This window comes from Penicillium psychrofluorescens (assembly GCF_964197705.1).
Source record: "Penicillium psychrofluorescens genome assembly, chromosome: 1".
In the NCBI taxonomy this organism is placed as follows: Eukaryota; Fungi; Ascomycota; class Eurotiomycetes; order Eurotiales; family Aspergillaceae; genus Penicillium; species Penicillium psychrofluorescens.
In genome coordinates this window covers 4,961,287-4,982,615 of record NC_133439.1, presented here as the reverse complement: position 1 = coordinate 4,982,615, position 21,329 = coordinate 4,961,287, and the positions used below count along the sequence as shown (strand labels likewise).

Here is a 21,329-nt window from a genome sequence, read left to right as displayed (position 1 = left end):
TCCTACGCGGACATCTCCCTTCACTTTTCTCTTCTCTTTATCTCTCTCACACTATGGATGACCGAAGATTCCCGCCCGATTATTTGGGTCGCTACAGCGGTTCGACTTCCTGCGTACCAGAGATTGCGCTCACTGATGTTCCAAAGACACCGGTTGATCCTGCCGCCTCTACAACTGTACCTGCTCCAGGACAAGGGCCAGAGAAGGAGCTGCCCGAAGCACAAACACCACGTTACGACCCACGAAGGTGGTCCCTTCGTAAGAAGCTGATCGTTGCTTCCGTGGTCGCCGTGGTGATCATCGTCGCGATCGTAGGCGCTATCGAAGGCGTCCGAGCCAATCGATACCCCGACTACACTCCCTTAAACTACAAGTTGGTGGATACTTACGAAGGGCCGTCATTCTTTGACAATTTTGATTACTTTTCCGACGAAGACCCGACCAAGGGCTTTGTGGTGTAAGTCATATATCTTTTGTGTTTTTTTCCCAGCCGCTAACCCTACCTACTAGATACGTTGATGAAGAGACCGCCGAGTATCTTAACCTCACATTCGCTACAGACACCTCGGCGGTACTACGCGTTGACTCTTCAACCCCGTATGCGCCGGATGGCCGCAACTCCGTGCGGATCGAGTCCAAGTCTACCTACGATACGGGGCTTTTCATTTTCGATATCCTCCATACCCCATATGGCTGCGCCACATGGCCCGCCCTATGGCTTACCGACGGGTACAACTGGCCTAACAATGGAGAGATCGATATAGTGGAAGCCAATAACAAGGGTACGGAAGGCAACGAAATAACCCTGCATACGACCGCGGGGTGCTCGATGGACGTCAAGCGTAAAGAGACCGGATCACCCCATTATACATCGTGTGGCAATGACACCCATGGCAATTCTGGCTGTGGTGTACAAGGGGATCCATCTACATATGGTTCGGCGTTCAATAATCTAGGGGGCGGAGTAAGTATTGCCTAGCTCGGGTCCCTTCAATAGCACTAACAACACAATATAGGTCTATGCTCTCGAGCTCCGCGATGCTGGAGTTCGCGCCTGGTTCTGGACGCGAGACTCTATTCCGGCCGATATCAAGAACACTACAGGAGTCCCTAACCCAGCCTTGTGGGGTACAGCCCTAGCGGACTTCCCTAGTACCGACTGCAATATTGCCTCGCACTTCCGCAACCAGAGTATTATCGCTAACATTGATCTATGCGGCGAGCTGGCTGCCCAGTCTCAATTCTATGAAAAGCTATATAGCTGCCCCGGCACCTGCTCTGAATTCGTGGCCAATAATCCGGAGGAGTTTGATAAGGCGTATTGGGAGTTTAAGAGTTTCAAGGTCTACCAGGCAGCCTGAATGCCTCTCGTTGGCACCTGTCATGATCTTGTTCGAGATTTGATTTGATTGGGTTTGGCTTGGGTTTGTTTTAATTGGCTTCGGAGTATACCTTGGTTTGATGTTTTGAGATTCTGGGAGTTACGAGTCTCTCCCACAATCATGTGTATTGTATCTTGCTCTCTGGCTAGATCTGGATTCAACCTAAGAAGGCAGGCCAAAGCAGCCTGCCAAAAGACTTGACTTGTCTCCAATCTCCAACCGTGCACCATCGAAGGTAAACCAAGCCAGCGTGCTAAGATAAAAGGCTCCGTGATGTGATCAAGTATCAAGTATCCTGGAACCCTCTTTGATATCGATGATGTGGCCATGTGCATTAGCCAATGCGCACTTGAATTACTAGACAAGTCACATAGTAGACCAATAGGGTGACAAAAACATAACCATCCACGTCTTTTAACACTTAAACCAACTTCTGCGCTTGAGCTTGAAATATAGATTCTAGGGTAGATCGGATAGTCAAATGGAGAATGGGAGGGAAATTACTTCCTAGTGGTGTCATTCAAAAGGTTTCCACCATCAATACGAAGGAGGTTCCGGAGGCTGTTAGAGACGGTGTTCGCCGGCTTCTTCCTGATAGCGAGCTGACGCTGCAACAGTTGTTTTGTATGGTTTGGTATTGAGAGCCATCCGGCATTAAGGCTCTAGCTAGAGAAGCTTGAGGTAGGTATTACGAGGCTCAATCACCTCCTCGTGGAGGGTCGGAACGTGTCGAAGCCACGAAGGCTGCCTCAGGCATCAGAGGACAGAGGTGTCAATTCGACTGGCCTTTGGCTGGTTGGATCAGTAAATTGAAAAGCAGCTGTGGTCGCAGGATCTTGGAATCGATGCCAGCACGGAAATGCAGGAAAATCCCGGAGCGATCATCACTGGACCATTTGAGTCAAGCATTTTTGACACAGTCATTAGTTGGGGCAGGCAACCATATTTGGAGCACCTTAAGTACCGTCGCACGGGGTCTGGCCCCGGAGCTGGCGATGGTGGAGCTGAGCTGGCTGTGCCGTACGCAAGTCGGAACACAGGCGCGCACGGGCAGCAGGACCGTTGCTGGACCGGTGTAGTTGCAGATCTCCTGCAACCATGGGAAGTAAAACGGGAGCTGCTCTATCTGGAGTAGCCCCAATTCGGGCAAAAGAATCTCGGAAGCTCAGAGAATCCAGGCCGAGCAAGTAGTAGCCCCAGTGTTGGGGTGTTTTTCCCCCCGGTCTAACCGAGGCCAGATGCTCGATCTCAAACAACCTCCCCAAAACAGGCGGAGCAATGCCGCTCGGATTAGAGCTTTCCATAGCTCAAGGGGATAGACATCCCCTGACCTCATGGATGATCTCAGCGCATCAATTGGTATGGATGTGCATTTTCCACAAAGAGTCCGCAGCACGTCCAACAGCCACGGTGGCTGTGTTGTCTTGCCCCCTTTTGTGTGTGGGCCTGTGACGCGGATGGGTCTTCTCTGCCGGGCCCGCTCAGCCACACGTACTTTGCCAGGGCTGGAGTTGGGTATTGGTATTACCGGAACCGGTGATAGGCGGAGGTTGGTTTGCGTTGGCGGTCTCCCATGGGGATACGCTGAAAGAGAGGGAAGTAGATACCTGGTGGTAGATCGAAGAAAAAGAAACCTCCAATGAGCGAAATCGCCGGGCAGAGAAGATCACTGGGCAGGCCTCCGACCGGCAGGGGGCATCAGCACAATACGGGCATAACAGGACCGGTACATGAGTAATCAATACACCGCCCTGGCTGCCTGTCTGGCCTGGACAGTCAGTCAGTCAGTATCTTCTCCAACACATCTTTGTCCTCTTCCTCCACCTCTCCCATCGGCGCTGCCATCTTTTTCCATCTCCCTTGCTCAGTGCCCTCTTATCAACCTCTAGTCCTTATCCTGCGCCCGCTGCGCTTCATCCAGATACCGTACGTGCTCACCCTTTCCCTCGTTACAACCCCCCTCCCCCCGGAGAGTTGACTTGTCCCTTTCCCATCAACAATCATCTCTTCCCGCCCGCTGTGTCCACCACATGCCTTCCTCACCCCTCGTGTTTTACATTTTCGAAGCACAGACTACCCTGTGCGACTGCTGCTGGCTTTTATTTTCATACTGACCGCTCTCCTCTCAGATGGCTGAGATTCGTCGCAAGCTCGTCATCGTGGGCGATGGTGCCTGCGGTAAGACCTGTCTGCTCATGTAAGCCCTTCATCGAACGTGACGATCAAAATTATTGCAGAGACTAACCTGGTTCCTCTAGTGTCTTCTCCAAGGGCACTTTCCCTGAGGTGAGATTTCCATAACCCGCCAACCTGGATAAAAACAACCTCCCCCGGCCCAGGAACAAATCATCTGACCTTCCCCTCCTCCAGGTCTACGTCCCCACCGTCTTCGAGAACTACGTTGCCGATGTCGAGGTGGATGGAAAGCACGTCGAGCTGGCTCTTTGGGATACGGCAGGCCAGGAAGACTACGACCGTCTCCGTCCTTTGTCATACCCCGATTCGCATGTCATCCTGATCTGTTTCGCCGTGGATTCGCCTGATTCGCTCGACAATGTCCAGGAGAAGGTCAGTTTTCTCACTGAATTCTACGAGACGTGAAGTGCTGACACCATTTTAAAGTGGATCTCCGAGGTCCTTCATTTCTGCCAGGGCCTTCCCATCATCCTTGTTGGCTGCAAGAAGGATCTGCGCCACGACCCTAAGACCATCGAGGAGCTCACCAAGACCTCCCAGAAGCCCGTCACCCCTGAGCAGGTATGCTACCCCCTCTCCAGTTTCGGTCCTCGGAGTTTGTCTAATGTGTTTTCTGTAGGGCGAGGAAATCCGCAAGAAGATCGGTGCCTACAAGTACCTGGAGTGCTCTGCCCGGACCAACGAGGGTGTCCGTGAGGTCTTCGAGGCCGCTACCCGTGCGGCCCTGCTGAAGGCCAAGAAGGGAAAGAAGCCCGGGAGACGGGATGGGCTCTGCCTGATCTTGTAAAGAACTAAACTCGCATTGGGCAGTCCGGTTGTGCAAGCGTGAGGTCCAGCCGCTCGGAAGCAATTTGGTTGTGAATTTTGTCCTGCGCAGTTCCCCTGTCACGACATCCGGGGCAATTCCGAGCTGGCGCGTGTGGGAGATGATTATTTTCTGTTTCTCACGGATGCAGTTTGGTTGAGAGCTTTTTCCTTTTTGTCTGTGTCCTTTACTTCTTTTTTTTTTACTCCACCTCTGTCGCCGTTGTTTTTGCAGAACTTGTGTCTAGGGAGGCGTTGTCTTCATCATAACCCCGTGGGCTTTTCTTTTTTTCTCTCTTTACCACCTCTCTTATCTCCCCACCTCTCTCTCTCTCCCCCCTTGTTGTTTCTGTCCGCGCAGAATCCACGAATTCTACAAAAAGAAGAGCCATTGGAAGTAGTGCCGGTTTGTGAAGATGGGCAACGTCTGGACTGATACTCCCTGTGTGTGATGATAGATGTGAACTCCCCCTCCCCCTTTTGCAGAGCCCCTTGATTCGGCCGTTTTCATTACCCCTCACTCTTAACTATATGTTGTCTTGTTAAAGCCCTAATGCATGGAAAATGCTGTTTTCCGTGGTCTACTTTGCTTTAACAGGTGAATACAGACGGTAGAAGTAGATGATTCCGTTTTTATTTTATTTTATTTATATCGAAAAGTAGAGGCATATACAACAACCCCAACTGTTCTGTGCAACACACTACTTACTATGCACTCGCTGATTGAGATGCCAAAAAAAAAAAAAAAAAAAAAAAAAAATTCAGCGATTCAAGCTCAACAGCCCCTCGATATACCGCCGCGCATCCATCCCTAACCCCTCCGCCAACTTCGCAGGAGCTGTCTCCGCCGCGCGAGACGAACCCGTCAGGCCCGACGAAGCAGATGCTCCACCCAAATCACGGAAGAAGCGTGCACCACTGCTAACCCGTGTATGGCTGGATGGCGAGACATAGTCACTTGCTCTGCGGATGATGAATGCTTCCAGGGGCTGCGATGAAGAAAAGGCATGTAGGGAAGCAGACGGAGAAAACGAGGACGTTCCGTGATCGTCTTCGCTTGCGATGGTGGATATGGCAGTTGACGAGGGTATAGAGGGTAGAGTTGAGGCAGGGTATGCAGCAGCATTTGAAGGCGAGAGGCGCACCCAGACGATCCACCACCCACGACTGGTTTTGCAGGTGCGTTCGAGTTCCTGGGGTCGGGAGCGGGTGTCGGTGTATGTTGTTAAGAAGCGGTGGTGGATAGCTAGGGATTCAACCCGGGACAAAGGGGGTGGGAACCCAGCAGGAGAGGGAGACGGAGACGAGTGGCGAGATGGGGGAGATTTAGGAGTTTGGGATGGGGTTATGGAGGTGCCCAGGGTTGGGATGTTGGGGATGGAGGATCGGATAGTCAGATTTGATGGGTCGTAGACCAGGTCATACACGGGCTGGGATTGTGTAGAGAAGCGTTTGTTGGGATCGGGGATGTTCTCGGACTGGGAGATGCGCGAGGCAGCGGTTGCAGGGGAGGTGGATGCCAGTAGTGGTTTTTGGAGAGGGCCGAGTTGGTGATGGATCGTTGTGTAGAGGGATGGAGTGTTGAGAGAGGGTGTCTCTGGGTCGAAGAGGAAGGTGAACATAAACGGTTGATTCACATAGATCACGGCCTGCACCCTTTGCGTTTCTCCATCTGCTTCACCAGATCGTCTGACATGGAGCGTCCGGTGCACAATGCGAGACTTGGGCTTGCTCGGCTCCTCTTCAGACCTTGGACTCCCTTCCTCTAGGTCATCCAGGGTCTCGAGATCATCCCGAGGACCTAAGACAAAGCGTCCCTGCACAATATTTCTCGTACTGTTTTGGGGATTGCTTGTCTGTGGAGACCCAAGATCTGGAGTCTGCCTTGCTGTGGAGTTATCCGCTATAGCAGAGCTGTGAGGAGGCATTGACGCTGATCTGGGACCGAAACTCCATGCTGAACCATATCCAAGACTCAGGTACTTCATGACTGTCTCCGTCCCAAACCCGCCACTCTGATCGTCTCCCTTGGGTGACTCGCCCGATTCATCGGCCTCCTCTTGGATGGGCTGTGGTGCAGCCATAACCAGCGGACGAGGGATGCCTGGCGTGAAGTTGCGATCAGGAGTTGAAGGCTGGACTGCTTGACGATCCCTAGAAGATGTTCTCCCCCGTGGTTTCCGTGATTTTCGGCGACGCTGTGAGCTCGGATCCCGTCCAACTCCATACGCAGCATCTCCGAACCGGTAAACCCACTCCATCCAATGCGACAGGTTTGCCACAGAGGGTCTCGAGAGAGCACCCACACCCGAAAAGATGACACCATCGGTTGATCGAGGGTCAGTGTCTGATCCCAGCCATTGGCCTTCACCTTCAACCTGCTGTGAGGCATCACCGAACCTCGAGACAATCAGGTCGACCAAGCCATCAGTTCTGGACACAAAGTCCTCCAGCACCTCTCTTTCTCCGCTTCCCCATTCTTCTTCTCCCACACCAACACCGAGCTCACCACCGGCGGAGAGTTTGATGGCATTATAGATCTCCACAATAGGATTCCCGGTTAATAGAAGCTCCCAGTTCCACGTGAACTTCTCCCAGAACCGCTCGAGATAAAGACAAAAGGCAGCTCTTCCAACACGATCGAAGAGTTCTTGCAAGGTGAAGCCATGGTGGAGGAGGAATATTGCATGTGCGCGGCGCAGTTGCTGAATGTAAAGAGGTGGAGGACCCATCTCCCTGGACGAGTATTGGAAAGTAGGTGTCTCCAAGCTCTCGGAGGAGGATTGGTCGGCGGGGAGCCGAGTGAGGTCGATCGACTGGGCGCATCATGTTAGTTGCGACAGGTGAGTTTATGGTGCTACACTTACGGCGACAACCCACCAGTCCTTCTCCAGTTCCAGAAGAACAATGCGCGCCTTTTCCGTCTCCACATATTCCAATGGTTTCCCCGCCGAGAAGTTGCTGGCGAGAAATCGATCAGCTTAAATTATCTGTCGTCTCGGAGGCAATGACTCCTACCTGGCAAAGTTCACCATGCCCTGCGCCAGGCCTATCTGACGCAACCGTTCGTTCTTATCCCCGGGAGCTGCATCCTCATTCTCCCCCTCGTTCTCGGCATGTTGTGAATCGGTCGGTCTCGAAGTGTAGAACACGATCTGATCGTCTAAGGTCTCGTCGGTGGGCCCCAGCGTCGGATTGTAGATGGCGAGGAAGCCAAGGCGTGCCGGAATCACCGAGTCGAGGTCGCTTTCAGGCATCGCATCGTCCGGCAGCTGCACGCGAGAGAGATGGCAAACAAGGAAAGGCGGAGACCGAGGGAAACGACGTGGCTTATCGATAAGGACCGGGCCCTTTTCAAGTCGCGACAGCTTCACCTCGACAACAACAAGTCAATCATGCTGCTGCTACAAGGCCCCGTCCTTGGGCTGTGTAGCAGACGATTGAATCCCAGATTATATTCCACCAAATCATACGACCCCCTGCGTATTCTCTTCTGCGGCTCCGATGACTTCAGCATCGCTTCTTTGAAAGCGCTCCATGCCTACCATCTCAAGCAACCGGACCGGATCGCCTCGATTGACGTCGTCTGTCGACCGGGTAAAAAGGTGGGGAGAGGGTTGAAGAAGATCCGCGAAGGTAAAATGGCCTCTCAACTCTGCGAACGGTGAGCTCACTCGAATTCTATTTCTAGTACCGATCAAGGCGGCTGCCTCGGACCTCTCCCTCCCAATCCACGAGATCGATACCTTCACTGGATGGACGGTAATGAAAATCCTCTTTTATATCAAGCACCATACCTGACTGTGTCAGCCTCCGGCGTCTATCAACCTGATTGTGGCCGTGTCCTTTGGACTCTTTGTGCCTTCGCGTGTACTGAACAGCGCCAAGTATGGAGGACTGAATGTACACCCGTCTCTACTCCCAAAGTATGTCATTACATCCTACCTAAGCTGAAACTATGATTGACACCGATTGACCAGCTTCCGCGGCCCCGCGCCCCTCCACCATACCCTCCTCGCTGGCCGAACTACAACAGGCGTTTCCCTTCAGACATTACACTTAAAGCACTTTGACCACGGCACAATCCTCTCCCAAACGCCTGATCCTGGATTTGACGTTCCCAACCCTGAAACGTGCACCGTCCCCGAGCTAGTGGACGTGGTGGCCCCGAAAGGAGCACAGCTACTCGTGAACGGTCTCAAAGAGGGCCTATTCGTTCCACCCGTGGTGGATGCAGGGTGGCGTGCCGCCCAAGGAAGCGACACTCTAATACACGCAGCCAAAATCAAGCCGGAGGATCGGCATATCGACTGGACAAATTGGTCCTTGCTCAATATCAACCGACGCAGTCGGGTAATCGGACCTCTGTGGAGTAAAGCGCTCGTCACCAGTCACGCTCCAGATGGTACCCGGCCATCATTTCAACAGAAACGAGTCATTTTGACAGACATGGAGGAAGTAGATCCCCCCAAGGGCTGTGGCTCCTTCTCGCTGGTTCCTGGGTTACCGTTCGTGGAGGGTGGTCACCCTGTTGAGCCACGGAAAGGGAAGGCCCTTTACGTTTTTACATCAGATAGCAAAGTTATGCGAATTAATCGGATGAAAGTGGAAGGCGAACAGGATGCAGAGGGCCTCCGAGCTGCTATCAAGGCGCGCATGTTTGGAGATCGAACATTCATATCGGGGGGGATGGAGTTTGTTCCCTTTCGTAACCCGCTTGTTTAAATAGAACAGACTTGATGTGTACGGCATTGTGTACTATTGACTTGATACCATTTATACCAATCCTTTCCTTCAGCTGAGAAGAGTCTATCTAATCGCCATGCCCGAATCTGCAAATGTCAGCCATTGTCTTTGGAGGAGTAATAGGGGTCATACCAATCTGCACTGCGTGTCCGGTCATGGAGGCGTTCTTTGCAATCGTGGTGTACATATCGGCGACGTCTTCAACCTCGGCCTTCACCATACTATCAGTATTGTGGGTGGCTGCAGTCCGGAGAGCTGAAATAACTTACAAAACGTTTCAGGGTCGTCTTGTCGAGAACGGCCTTCTGCTTTTCAATTGGAAAGCGCTGGCCCTGGGAAGGAATGAGCAAAACGATGACAAGACTAAACAAAGATCGAATGAACCCACCCATTCGGTCATCAAGAGACCCGGCAGTACCGCATTGACCCGAGCCTTGGAGCCCTGTGTTTGAGCAAGGCATTTCATGAGGTGGATGACGGCAGCCTTGGTCACGGCGTATGGCAAGCTGCTACCACTTGGGACGACGCCCTAACGGGAGAAAGTAATATTAGATATGATCCGATTGAAATACACTTGGGACTGAATAGACTCACTGCAGTGGAGGAGGTAATAATAAAAGCACCACCCTCGGCATTGGCATTGAAGGTGGGCAAAGCAGCCTTGAACAGCCAGAAACTGCTCTTGACATTGACGGTCCAGCACTACTCCGGTCATCAGTCTTTGCCAACCCAAAAGTCCTGGCGAACACAATATACCTTATCCCAGTCGTCATCATCCATTGCGTCGAGATCCGGGAAATTGGTCATTTTCGTCCAGCCCTTCGCGCAAATTGATTAGTTCGAGAAGGGGTTGTTTTCAGCGACCAAAACGTACAGCGTTTGAGATAACAATGTCCAAACCGCCGAGTTGCTCGATGGTCGACTTGACGGCGTTGAAGCAGTCCTCTTTAACTCCGGCGTCCTGTTTATTGCGGTCACCACGTTAGAGTCATTTGCATTCCACCCTGATCAGCGAAGACATACACCCTGAATGACAGCCGTCTTCACATTGTGTCTGGTTGCAAGATCGGAGGCGACTTTGTCCGCCGTCTCCTTGCTCGACATGTAATTGATGGCGACGTTGCTTCCCTCGCTGGCAAACTTCTCGGCGACGAGTGCACCCAGGCCTCTACTCGAATTAGTGGGCGGAGTTCAAAAGAAGAACAGGCAGACAGTCATACCGCGAGCCACCGGTGATCAGAACATTGCGACCTCGCAGTGAGTAGGGCATGGTGGGTAATTAGTAGAGCGATGTTTCTTTGCTTGACAATGGAAGAGGAAGGAGTTGTACAAATATTAAATGAGGAATGGGGAGAAGATGGGGATGGCGGGGCATCCGGCCTTGTATGGGGTACGCCGTTCAAACCGATCATCCACTGCGGCTGGATTCCGGGCTCGATTGCTAACAGTACATCTTGTCGGATGGGCCGAAACCCCACTCGCTAGGTGGAGAGTATGACTACCTCGGTACTGATTTGAAGGGAATGATAACGCCTTTTTTCATTTCTATCATGACTATCATTTCTATCATGAGATCCATTGATCGAAAGCACTCAATCCACGAGCGTACCCGCGTATCGAGTCCTCTTCATTCCCCACCACGCGCGCCGCCCGCCCAGTTTCGGCCACTGGACGAGGAACGTGTCGGCAAGCGGCAGCAGCAATTTCCCAGACATGCTCAGGGTGCTCACGCGAGCCCAGGACTCAATGAATACGGTTCGGAGCTTCGGCATTCCCGAATCGGCCTGGAGGAATGGAAGGAAAAAGTGTAGGAAGCGGAGGAGCTTCGCCGCGACGATCATGCAGACGGCCGTGGCGGGCCCATTGGTAAGAATGAGATCTGGGTACGGGGATGAGAATTCGGTTGGAAGATGCTGCTGCTCCGGATACTGGCCCCAAAGGACCGTCAGACAGGCCCAGAAGCAGTGCAGTGTGGAAAACGGAGCTGTTAGGTAGGACTGGTGGACCCGTCGTGCGCGGGGAACCGTGACAATGGTGTATGCGTCGTTCGGAGTCTTTCCCTCTGCCATGTGGTTCACTTCAAACTCCTTGGCCTTTTGCGCGCTGAAGTTGTCCCCGGAGCTGACCACATAGGTCCGATATGCGTATCGCGAGGGTTCGAGGGTCCACCGCCGGAGCATGGAGAACATCTCCGCCGTGTGGCCGCCGCTGCCCAGGACGACGAGCAGGTGGATCTGGGCATCCTTGGGGCGGCATTTACGGACGGGCGATCGGTGGGAGACTGTCAGGGAGAGTAGCAAAACCTAAGAGAGTCAATTGATGCTGCTGAGAGAAAAGTCGTAGAACTTACCACGACCGCGAGGATGCCAACAGCAGCCACAGGCAGAGCAAGCTGCAGGCAGAAGCTGAAGAAAGACATGAGGAAGGCAGCCATGGCAGGGACTGGTGATGTTATGGAAGAGGAAGAGGAGGCATGTTGAATAAGAAGAAAAAGTGTGAATCGTCAACAATCAAACCATCGATTGACTCGGCCATCCCACACGTGCCTGGAGTGGCCCGTGCCCTATATTTTGTGTCGCGCATCATCCATCCTCTCTCCCTCTCCCTCCCTCTCTCTCCCCCGTCATTCCCCCTTCTTTCCTCTACTATAGACAACTCGGATACTATGTCATGGCTTCTCTCTTTTCTAAACGTCTGACCTGCTTCTACTGCGGGCGGCGCTCTACTCGACCGACTAGTGGTCCCGTTCGCAAGTTCCGCTGCGAACACTGCGAAGCCGACAACCATCTAGACGAGGTACGTTCGTTAAATGGCCGGTCTGGCAACCACAAAGCCCCTACTAACCTGTTTCTCTCACTCGCAGAATGGAGAAATCACAGATCCCCCAGCCGCGGAGACCAACCCAGGGATCTACGGACCCGACGCTTCAAGCCCACCCTTCGAGACAACCACCTTCACTGAATCCGATCTATTCTGCTCCAAATGCACACGAAACCAGCATCTCTTCACTAGCCAACTAGCTTCCTATTTCCCCCCCGCGGACGACCCTCTCTACAAGGCCGCCGAGCGCGAGTATCCGCAGTTCCGCAGAAACTTGGAGGAACGATACCCTCAAGTGTGCGACAAATGCGAGCCTCGGGTGAGAGATCGTATCCGCCGGACTGGATATGAGGCGAAAGCGGATCACCTCAGACGTATGATGGATCGGAGCAGAGCGAGCAAAGCCTCTCGACGAGCCAGGGACCGGAATTGGAGGAGTTTGCTGGTCATTACAGGCGCCCTCGGTTACTGGGGTAGCGTTGCTACCCAGCTCGCGTGGGACTCAATGAGCGTTTTGGCTAGCGGTCAATTGTCGGATGGTGTTGACACCCCTTCATTGGCTTCTTGCGTCAGTCAGACGGTAGGGATACGACGCATCCCTAGCAACTGCGCTTTCGATCTGGAGCCCTTCGCTGGCCTCGGTCTCATTGCGGGTAGTCTTTCTCTTTGGTGGAACCCGAAGCTGCGCATGAAGGTCGAGGGGAGAGGCGGCAGGTTCGCTGGTCTTGGGGAGTACTACAAGGTCCAACTGATAGTCTTGGTGGTGAGGTGTGTGTTTTGGGCGGTGCTCAAGGATCCGTCTGCCAGTGGCCTGAAACCCACTTTGATTCCAGCTTTACATTTGTTCATGATCTTGTTCACATTTCTGGTGAGTGTTTCTCAAGTTCTTTCTTTCTCGGGCCAGTGCTAATTGAATAGTCTGTGGTGATATCCTGCGGTCTGGTCAAGTACGACACTCGTCCGTTGGTGGATTGGTCGGATAAATCGTGGGAATCTACTCCGATTAGAAGCACAGAGACATCGCCCATAGCGGCCCCTCGCAGCAGACAAGACAATTCGACTCCTACCGCAAATGGTGTGCGAAATAACCAGCGTTTTCCAATTGAGACACTGGCATCTCCTCGGCCTGCTCCTGAGAGGTCCCCGACAATTCCTCCCACTCCTCCACCGACGGACGATATGGATTGGACTCCCTCAGCCCCGCAAGATATTCGACCAACCGTGAGCGTCTACCAACGGAACCAGCCATCTGTTTTCGACGGACCTCTCCCGTTTTACGGAACTCTTCCGTCGGCCCCAAAGCCTCCGGCGTGGAAACTTCGAAATCAAACTCCCAAAAAGCCCATCGCACAAGTTGTTGAACCCAATCCATTTAACCGAGTCTCTACCCAGCAAGCCAACCAGCAGCAACAAAGGTCTGGTCGCTCTGAACCTGTATTTAGGCCTCCAACATTTTTCCCAGATCAGGACACCTCTACGGGATTGGAGACGTTGTTTGACAATGCATTCACAATTCAATCATCCGATGACCCACCTAGAGGCAACTGGCCGCAGCAGAATCAGCAACCCAGGTCCGCGTATCCTGACAGTGCTCAAAATTTACTTACCTTCCAATATCTTCGACTCGGTTTATTGGGGTTCTCTATTTTTGCGTGGATGTCGTCTCAGAACCGCCAGTTACCGATTCCTGGGAATTACATTGAGATCGGAGCTTTAGGCAGCGCAAGTCTTATCGCGGGGTTTGCGCTTCTGGAGGCTGTCAAAAGACCTCTAGCACACTGGAACGGCATGGAGATCTTGATATACATCACAGAACTCGGTGCGGCTGTGCACCTGGGGGCGCATTTGCCGGGCGTCTCTTTTGCCCGAGAATATTTCGATCGGTACGGCAAATTGCTTTTGGTCTTCATGGCTGTGCAGGAAGCCCTTGGTCTTGTGGCATTCTATCGGGCGGCATCAACTCGAGGACAGGAAGTCCAGCTTCCGGCAGAGTCCGGTTCGTCCCAACAGGAATCGCCGCAACAACAACCACATCGCAACGCTATTGCCTGGTCTCCAGCTGACTCAAGCCCTCCCGAACCGCAATCATTGAGCCCGCCACGCTCTGCTGCTCCCTCGTTCTCATTTTCGTCAACGGCAGGAGGATCCAGCTTCTCCAGTGCATTGCCTCCTGCGCCACAATACCGACTTTCTTCGTCCCAGACCTTCCACTCATTTCCGACCAACTACAACAAGAACCCTCACAGTTTCACCATGAGCTCACTGAAAGAGAGCGATCCTCCTTCGGACTACGATGTGGATTCAGATAGTGAGACCATCGCTACGACCGCCACAACGCTCACCGATGCCACCACTCGCAACATCCGATATGGACGCAACCCCAACCTCGACTTTGACTCTCCCTTCTCACCGAAGCGGAGTGAACTGGGTCCCGGTATTGGTGGATTGAGTCTCGAAGATCGACCTTCTACTCGTCGCATGACCCGCAGCCAGACGCAGCAAGGTCTCTCGGCGCGGCGGCCCCGTGCGGCCAGATAATTCAACATTGCGTTGCTGATTTCTTATTTGTTTCAAATCCCGGACCTTTCTCTATCTTCCTAATAGACTGGGCCGGTTGATCTCGTTTTCTTTTCTTGCCTCTTGCTTGGGTGTTTATTTGAGCGAGCATACAGATTCATAGCGCTTGTTGGGAGGTTCCTTTTACCTGACTGTTTACTATACAGTAGCGGTTTGTTTGTCAGTCTGAGGAGGGTTTGGGAATGGCTGTATATAGTTTTTTTTTTGCTTCTCTGTTTATCTTACGATTACGATGACATAACGATATTGGAAACAATGGGAACGCATTTACGGATATCCGAAACTGTTAAGTAGCAAGATGAAGACTCGATCATGCCACATTGATACCATCAACTAAGGTTTCTACTTGTCTTCAAGTGCAAGGTTCCGAGTCAGCTTAAGACTTAATACTAAACATATATTCGCCTCAGAAGAACGAAGGCCATTCAAAATCTGTAGCTCTTGAATCATTCATCCCTATTGGCTTCGGGAGTCGCCTGCTCAACATGCTCGCCCGTCGTAGCTTTGTCTTCATCACCATGTGTCGAGGCTCGCTCAGGGTCGGCCAGCTTTTGCTCCAACAGCTCTGTAACGCCGAAAAGATCGTCCATTTTCTCAAGAGACATGCCTGTGTGATTTTCCAGTTAGCAAAGACATGTCCTGTTCAAGGGTGAGGGAATCTCAAGATTGCTAAAAAGGACTTACCTTTCGTCTCAGGAATGAAGAACCAGACGAACACACCCATCGAAAAGCAGAAGCATGCGAAGATGATATACGTCCTGGTCCCCGTAGTCAGCAACTGCCACAGACCATAGGAAGCAAAACGAGAATCTTACCCGTATCCATTACTTCCAACAGTAGCCAGCATATTTGGCACAGCCCGCGCAACCACAAAGTTGAACAACCACTGCGTAGCCGCACCAAATGCAACATTCAAAGACCGCAGCCTTGCAGTCGGAATCTCAGAAACATAGATCCAGCAGACAGGACCCCAGCCAAACTGAAAGAAAGCCGCAAACAGGAAAATACACACTAGGGCAACGTAGCCCGCAGGAATGACGGGTGCGCCCTTGACAGGCGGCGCGATGTGGACGTAGAGCCCGATGTAAAGCATTGCGAGGCCCTGTGCGACGGAGGTCCATAGAAGCGAGCGGCGACGGCCAAGTGAATCGGCGACGAAGATCAGGAACACGCCGCAGCTGACCATCTTTACGATGCCGTAGACGCCTGTTGCGAAGAGGTTTGTTGCCGTACCTTCTACGCCGAGCTATATAGTTTAGTGTTGTTAGCATTTATCCTCTTGGGATTTTTTGAGGTAGATACTACTCACATTCTTGAAGATTTGCGGTGCGTAGTAATTGATAGCGTTTGTCCCAGTCATCTGCTGGCAAACCATCAAGAAAACGGAGATAAAAGCTCGTTTCCGATTACCGGGAATGAACCACATCTCCTTCATGAGATCCCAGAACCCGGAGCCGCCAACGAGAGCGCGCTCATGCTCCAGTTGCGTAGCTATAGCCTGATACTCCTGTTCGACGTAGGGGTGATCGGCCGGCAGAGCGCGCACTTTGGCCAGAGTCGCGAGTGCCTCTTCCCATCTATCCTGTTTCGCCAACCATCGCGGCGACTCGTTGCACAGGAGCATACCCACTAAAAGCAGAACAGCTGGCAAGCCCTGCATTGCCAACGGAACGATATATTGGGCTGGCCCGGTGATGTGGAGTACGGCACCGTAGTTGATCCAGAATGCAATCATGATTCCGGCAGTGATGAATAGCTGATAGAGACCTGTTAGTCCACCGCGGATAGCGCGCGGAGCGTTTTCTGCGACGTAGAGGGGGTTGATCATTGAGGCGCCACCGACTCCGAAGCCAGTGATAAGACTGAATTGGGAATGATAAGTTAGACGAGGAACTGAGAGCCACATAATCTGGTTTCTTCAAAGCATACCGTCCGATGTACATGCAAGTGAGGTGACCGCTCGCAGCAGTCTGCATGACAATTCCTATTATGGCCAGAACCGCAGACCCGATCAACGAATTCTTTCTTCCCCATTTGTCGGCTGCGGGGGCCGCGCCTAGAGCTCCGAAGAAACAGCCCGCTTGGAGGGTGGAGACAATGTTGGCGGATAGGTTTGCTTGTCCGACATCACTAAGATCCAGCAGGCCGTATGTACTGTAGAGAATAATGTGGTTAGGTGATCTGGTTCTCTCGAAGGGAGTGGGAGAGATTGCTGCGTACGCTTCAAACGGGTGCATGGTGAGAACACCGCCGATGATACCGGAGTCCATACCGAATAACATCCCTCCAAAACATGCCTGAGAAAATCATGTCAGTTTCTCAATTTGGCAGAAGACATTAGAGCGCACGAACCGAGCAGGCAAGCATATAAACTCTCCATCCATAGATCTCCGTAGGGTCTTCTCGCATCGCATCGTTGCGGACGATTTTCTGTATAAGGGATGCCATTTTACAGATTTGGTTGATCAGAAGAAAAGAGAAAGAGGTATCGTGATCGATGATAATCCTCTCGGATTTTCAGAGAAATCAGGACAAGAGAGAAAGAAATGTCCCAAGATGGCGGGGAAGCAGGGCCAAGCCAGAGACAATCATATATATTTTTTAAGTTGATAATGATTAGAAAGAGGAATACGAAGGTTAGATCATTATCCGCTATTGATTTATCAATGAAAAGAGAGAGCCCAGCTACGACTACTACGACACTGGCTAGGCAAGGTATCATCCAGTCCGTGCTTTTGCTCGGCAGCCGATCAGACAACCATAGAACCAACGAGAGGAGAAATGGAACAAAGAATTCCCACGAATCCGAGACCGTGTTTGACTGCCAAGCTGCTTGGTAGCTTAACAAACTCAGAGGGTTCAGGGATCGTCGTCCAAAGGTCGGCTCCATCTTGTTGCGACAGCACTAGTTCCCTGCACGGGAAAGAGGACAGTGCGTGGGCGTGGGGGGGGTAATAAAGAACGGGTAGGGCCGATGACCGTGTACTACAAGAGCTCTAACCAATCCCGCAGTGGTTACATTAGCCGGAATTATGTTGGATGTCGATCTGTAAATATCCTTTGCGGGGAAAGTCACTTGACTTAGGGCTTGATAGCCTGAGGAATCAACGCAAATTGTATAGCATTGAAACCAATATTTCTGTTGAAATATTTGAGGAATGTCCATGTACACTGCTACCAGAGAATGTAATTAAGTCTCTCATTGTTTCCTTATACACCACGCAAAGGCCTTTTTCCGGCCATTCGGTGTCTAGTTCGTTACATCATGGTATCTTTCGATATTTCCAACCTCAAAGAATCGACAGAGCTGATAAAGTCTCTGCAACCCCTTTATTGTTAGTGTATAAATGTAATCTATTTTTACTAACTTGAAGTAAGCACTTTGTTGCTCGGTGTTGTCGGTTCTTTCCCGACCTCCCACCCCGGCTAAATAGAGCCACTTCAGCCGCTGAACCCCCACGGCATGCTTCAACAAGTCTAGAATGAACTACTTTATGCGAAATCCGTCACTAGATTGCGGACATGTGTCCGATACAGGCTCGACGCGTGGAAAGACCTAATCCTTGTCAGTAGTGAACTCACGCGTGGGGCGCTCGCTGCAGCCGATCGGTCGAAATTGACCGTCATTCTCGGCTGAAAGAGTGATCGGGAAAAGAGCCGACGGTGTTTCTCATTTAACCTGGGGACACAGTCGCCAGACTTTAACGGTCAGTCAAACTCGTCAACTGCAAGAAATTCCCTTCCAAATCCTCGCCAATGTCTGTCCAGGCCAACGGCAAAACGCCTCCCCAGGCGTTCAGCGCATCACCATTTCAATCAAGATCTGATTTTCAAAATGCATGCTGCGCCATTCTCGACCCTCTCGTCTCTCATTTTACCCCGGGCAGCAGTCGCATCAAGATAGGGTCGTCCACCACTCGGTTTGACGAGGGCGGTGCGCAGATTGAGGGGTATGCGCGGCCACTTTGGGGTTTAGCATCCTTGCTAGCTGGTGGTTACGAATACCCCGAGGCTGCCCTCTGGAGAGAAGGTATTATTAATGGCACAGACCCAGAGAGTCCCGAGTTCTGGGGTGATATTGAAGATCTTGATCAGCGCATGGTCGAAATGTGTCCCATTGGGTTTACATTGGCCGTGGCACCTCATGTCTTCTGGGACCCATTGACGGATAAGCAGAAAACCAATGTGGCAAAGTGGTTAAATAGCATCAATGCGCGTGAAATGCCCAACACTAACTGGTATGTTGTGGTCAAGTCTGATTTGATCAAGGAATATTGATGCTAACGTGTGGCTTGATTTGCAGGCTGTGGTTCCGTGTCTTCGCGAATCTTGGTCTCAGACAAAATGGAGCGGAATACTCTTTATCGCGCATTGAGGCTGACATGGATCATTTGGACACTTTCCATGTTGGTGGCGGTTGGAGCAACGATGGCCCAAAGAGCCATCACCAAATGGACTATTACTCTGGATCTTTTGCCATTCAGTTCCTGCAACTGATTTATGCCAAATTAGCAGGAGATTTTGACTCCAAGCGAGCTGAGGAATATCGCAGCCGGGCCAGAGACTTTGCTAAAGATTTTGTACACTACTTCGACCCTGATGGTACGTCTTGGAGGGTTTCATGACTGGAATAAAGCTAATTGATCAACCACCACAGGAAGTTCAATCCCATTCGGACGATCAATGACCTATCGCTTTGCAATGGTCGGCTTCTGGGGCGCTCTGGGGTTCGCAGACGTTGATCTTCCGGCGCCTTTGACGTGGGGCGTTGTTAAGGGTATCCTGCTCCGTCATTTTCGATGGTGGTCAACACAAGAGGACATCTTCAGCAGCGACGGCACCTTGAATCTAGGGTACTCGTATGCCAACACATATCTGACAGAGAACTATAATTCTCCGGGATCACCATATTGGTGCTGTCTCGCATTCATCCCATTGGCACTGCCAGAAACACATCCTTTCTGGTCCGCTACAGAGGAGCCCTACCCAAGCGCCGCACTGCCCGAGATTGCAGTTCTCAAGTACCCCAAGCACATTATCGTTCGTCAGGGTGGACACTCATTCCTATTGTCCTCCGGGCAAGCATGTCATTATCCGCTGAAAGCGACGCAGGCAAAGTATGGAAAGTTTGCTTACAGTGCAGCCTTCGGGTATTCTGTGCCCACAGGCTCTTACATGCTAGAGCAGCACGCACCAGATAGCATGCTTGCACTGTCTGAGGATGGCGGCGAGATTTGGCAGACACGAAGACTAGCGCTCGACGCCCGATTTGAGGAACCAGACCCTAATGGGCCACCTGTTCTGGTATCGAGCTGGAAACCATGGCCAGATGTGGAAGTAGAGACAACCTTGATCCCATTGACAGGGAAATACGAGAACTGGCATCTACGTGCCCATCATGTGCACACCGGACGTGATCTGCAAACTTCGGAAGGCGCTTTCGCGATCTATGGGTGCCGCAGCGACAATGGACGCATGCTAAAACCGATGACTGGAGAAGCGGATGAGGGGATAAGGGAAGATAATCTCAGTGCCCTGGTTGTTTCCTCTGCAGGCGCTGTTGGTATTGTCGAACTGCAGTCAACAATTGCCCGAGAAGGGAAAAACGTGCTGGCAGATCCTAACTCGAACCTCATTCATGGGCGTACACTTTTACCGTCATTGCAAATGAATTTGGCTGCTGGCCAAGTCTGCTGGTTCGTGTCCGCTGTGTGTGCTTTGCCATCCCGACCTGACCAGAAGAACTGGCAATCAGTTTGGGAGAGCAAGCCCGCGATTCCGGCATGGCTCGAGAAGAAAATGGCTCAAAATTAGCAGGTAGTGGATCTTATTCGATGGTTAGACTTTATAGTTATTTTTACCTCATTTCATTTCTTTGCAATTCAGGATGTTCTCAGAGACGAATCATCTCTTGTGCACTTTTAGAGTGAATTGTCTTGGAAGTATACAGTAGCTCTAGTTAAACCACGCGCCTGCTAGACGAGGGAGCAGATCCATCCATCTCTGATCACTGCGAAGTGACACCCTTACATTTATCAGTTGCTCAAGACCATCCACTGATAATTGCTCTTCTCTTGGATGCCGATGCTCCAGTACACGTGAAAGACAATTTTGGCCGGACCTCCTTACACTGGGCAGCTAAAAACACGAGCAGTCGCTAACTGTGCTACTTTATAATGGAGCGGACATTAAGGCCATGGTCGATAGGGGTTGGACGTGACTTCATTGGGCTGTTAAAAAAGGCCATAACGCCATATTCAAGCGTCTACTGGCCTGTGGTGCTCCCTTGCAGACCCCAAATATTCTCGGAGAAACAGTGTTGCACCTGGCAGCGACAATGGATCATGAAAGGTGGCGAGGCTGCTTCTCGATGCCGGTATTGATCAGTCAATAATAGACAATCAAGGTGGCTTAGCTTTGCGCACTGCTTCCGCCATGGGCTATACATCAGTCATTAAGCTTTTTCTGGATGCCGGAGCGGAAGTATCATGCAGGGACATGGACGGCCACACTGCCTTATATTGGGCGGCGTTTGAAGAGGGTGAAGCAGTTTAGCTAATCATCAACTATGGTCCTTCCATTGAAATATCACTGAAGGTGCCTTTTCTCAGGCCGTTGAGAATGGTGAGGAGGCTGCTGTGGAGGCGTTTCTCAACTATGGTGCCGATCCATCTTCGAAGGACTCGAATGGTTCTACAGCACTACATAGAGCGGCTGGCGCCAATCGTCTAGCAGTTGTTGACATGCTGTTGAGCTATGAGAGCGAATTTTCTTTGAAAAGGGCCGAAGAGATGACACCCTTGC

General features: G+C 51.7%; 9 protein-coding genes across 9 annotated transcripts; 5 read left to right on the top strand and 4 right to left on the bottom strand.

Annotated features, from left to right (window-relative positions):
• Positions 1-53: 53 nt before the first annotated feature.
• Positions 54-1,361, top strand: PFLUO_LOCUS1887 (uncharacterized protein; the record flags this gene model as incomplete). The annotated part of the gene is made up of 3 exons (XM_073778971.1): positions 54-457; positions 511-964; positions 1,017-1,361. 3 exons carry the CDS (start codon positions 54-56, stop codon positions 1,359-1,361), a joined length of 1,203 nt encoding a protein of 400 aa, XP_073635973.1.
• Positions 1,362-3,511: 2,150 nt separating this feature from the next.
• On the top strand, positions 3,512-4,365 carry PFLUO_LOCUS1886 (GTP-binding protein Rho1; the record flags this gene model as incomplete). The annotated part of the gene is made up of 5 exons (XM_073778970.1): positions 3,512-3,579; positions 3,641-3,668; positions 3,753-3,950; positions 4,005-4,139; positions 4,198-4,365. 5 exons carry the CDS (start codon positions 3,512-3,514, stop codon positions 4,363-4,365), a joined length of 597 nt encoding a protein of 198 aa, XP_073635972.1.
• Positions 4,366-5,143: 778 nt separating this feature from the next.
• Positions 5,144-7,639, bottom strand: PFLUO_LOCUS1885 (uncharacterized protein; the record flags this gene model as incomplete). Its single annotated transcript, XM_073778969.1, has 3 exons — positions 5,144-7,198; positions 7,250-7,343; positions 7,401-7,639. 3 exons carry the CDS (start codon positions 7,637-7,639, stop codon positions 5,144-5,146), a joined length of 2,388 nt encoding a protein of 795 aa, XP_073635971.1.
• Positions 7,640-7,777: 138 nt separating this feature from the next.
• PFLUO_LOCUS1884 (Methionyl-tRNA formyltransferase) lies at positions 7,778-9,107 on the top strand (the record flags this gene model as incomplete). Its single annotated transcript, XM_073778968.1, has 4 exons — positions 7,778-8,018; positions 8,074-8,144; positions 8,193-8,308; positions 8,363-9,107. 4 exons carry the CDS (start codon positions 7,778-7,780, stop codon positions 9,105-9,107), a joined length of 1,173 nt encoding a protein of 390 aa, XP_073635970.1.
• Positions 9,108-9,191: 84 nt separating this feature from the next.
• PFLUO_LOCUS1883 (uncharacterized protein) lies at positions 9,192-10,398 on the bottom strand (the record flags this gene model as incomplete). Its single annotated transcript, XM_073778967.1, has 9 exons — positions 9,192-9,214; positions 9,261-9,339; positions 9,398-9,460; positions 9,517-9,657; positions 9,723-9,830; positions 9,885-9,947; positions 10,003-10,089; positions 10,152-10,296; positions 10,349-10,398. 9 exons carry the CDS (start codon positions 10,396-10,398, stop codon positions 9,192-9,194), a joined length of 759 nt encoding a protein of 252 aa, XP_073635969.1.
• Positions 10,399-10,720: 322 nt separating this feature from the next.
• PFLUO_LOCUS1882 (UDP-N-acetylglucosamine transferase subunit) lies at positions 10,721-11,562 on the bottom strand (the record flags this gene model as incomplete). The annotated part of the gene is made up of 2 exons (XM_073778965.1): positions 10,721-11,431; positions 11,479-11,562. 2 exons carry the CDS (start codon positions 11,560-11,562, stop codon positions 10,721-10,723), a joined length of 795 nt encoding a protein of 264 aa, XP_073635968.1.
• Positions 11,563-11,798: 236 nt separating this feature from the next.
• PFLUO_LOCUS1881 (uncharacterized protein) lies at positions 11,799-14,486 on the top strand (the record flags this gene model as incomplete). The annotated part of the gene is made up of 3 exons (XM_073778964.1): positions 11,799-11,924; positions 11,992-12,816; positions 12,867-14,486. The coding sequence occupies 3 exons, from the start codon at positions 11,799-11,801 to the stop codon at positions 14,484-14,486; spliced, it is 2,571 nt and encodes an 856-aa protein (XP_073635967.1).
• A 485-nt stretch (positions 14,487-14,971) lies between these two features.
• PFLUO_LOCUS1880 (uncharacterized protein) lies at positions 14,972-16,973 on the bottom strand (the record flags this gene model as incomplete). The annotated part of the gene is made up of 7 exons (XM_073778963.1): positions 14,972-15,132; positions 15,210-15,283; positions 15,341-15,771; positions 15,835-16,387; positions 16,455-16,679; positions 16,746-16,822; positions 16,878-16,973. The coding sequence occupies 7 exons, from the start codon at positions 16,971-16,973 to the stop codon at positions 14,972-14,974; spliced, it is 1,617 nt and encodes a 538-aa protein (XP_073635966.1).
• Positions 16,974-18,281: 1,308 nt separating this feature from the next.
• On the top strand, positions 18,282-20,339 carry PFLUO_LOCUS1879 (uncharacterized protein; the record flags this gene model as incomplete). The annotated part of the gene is made up of 3 exons (XM_073778962.1): positions 18,282-18,763; positions 18,829-19,127; positions 19,183-20,339. 3 exons carry the CDS (start codon positions 18,282-18,284, stop codon positions 20,337-20,339), a joined length of 1,938 nt encoding a protein of 645 aa, XP_073635965.1.
• Between the last annotated feature and the right edge of the window lie 990 nt (positions 20,340-21,329).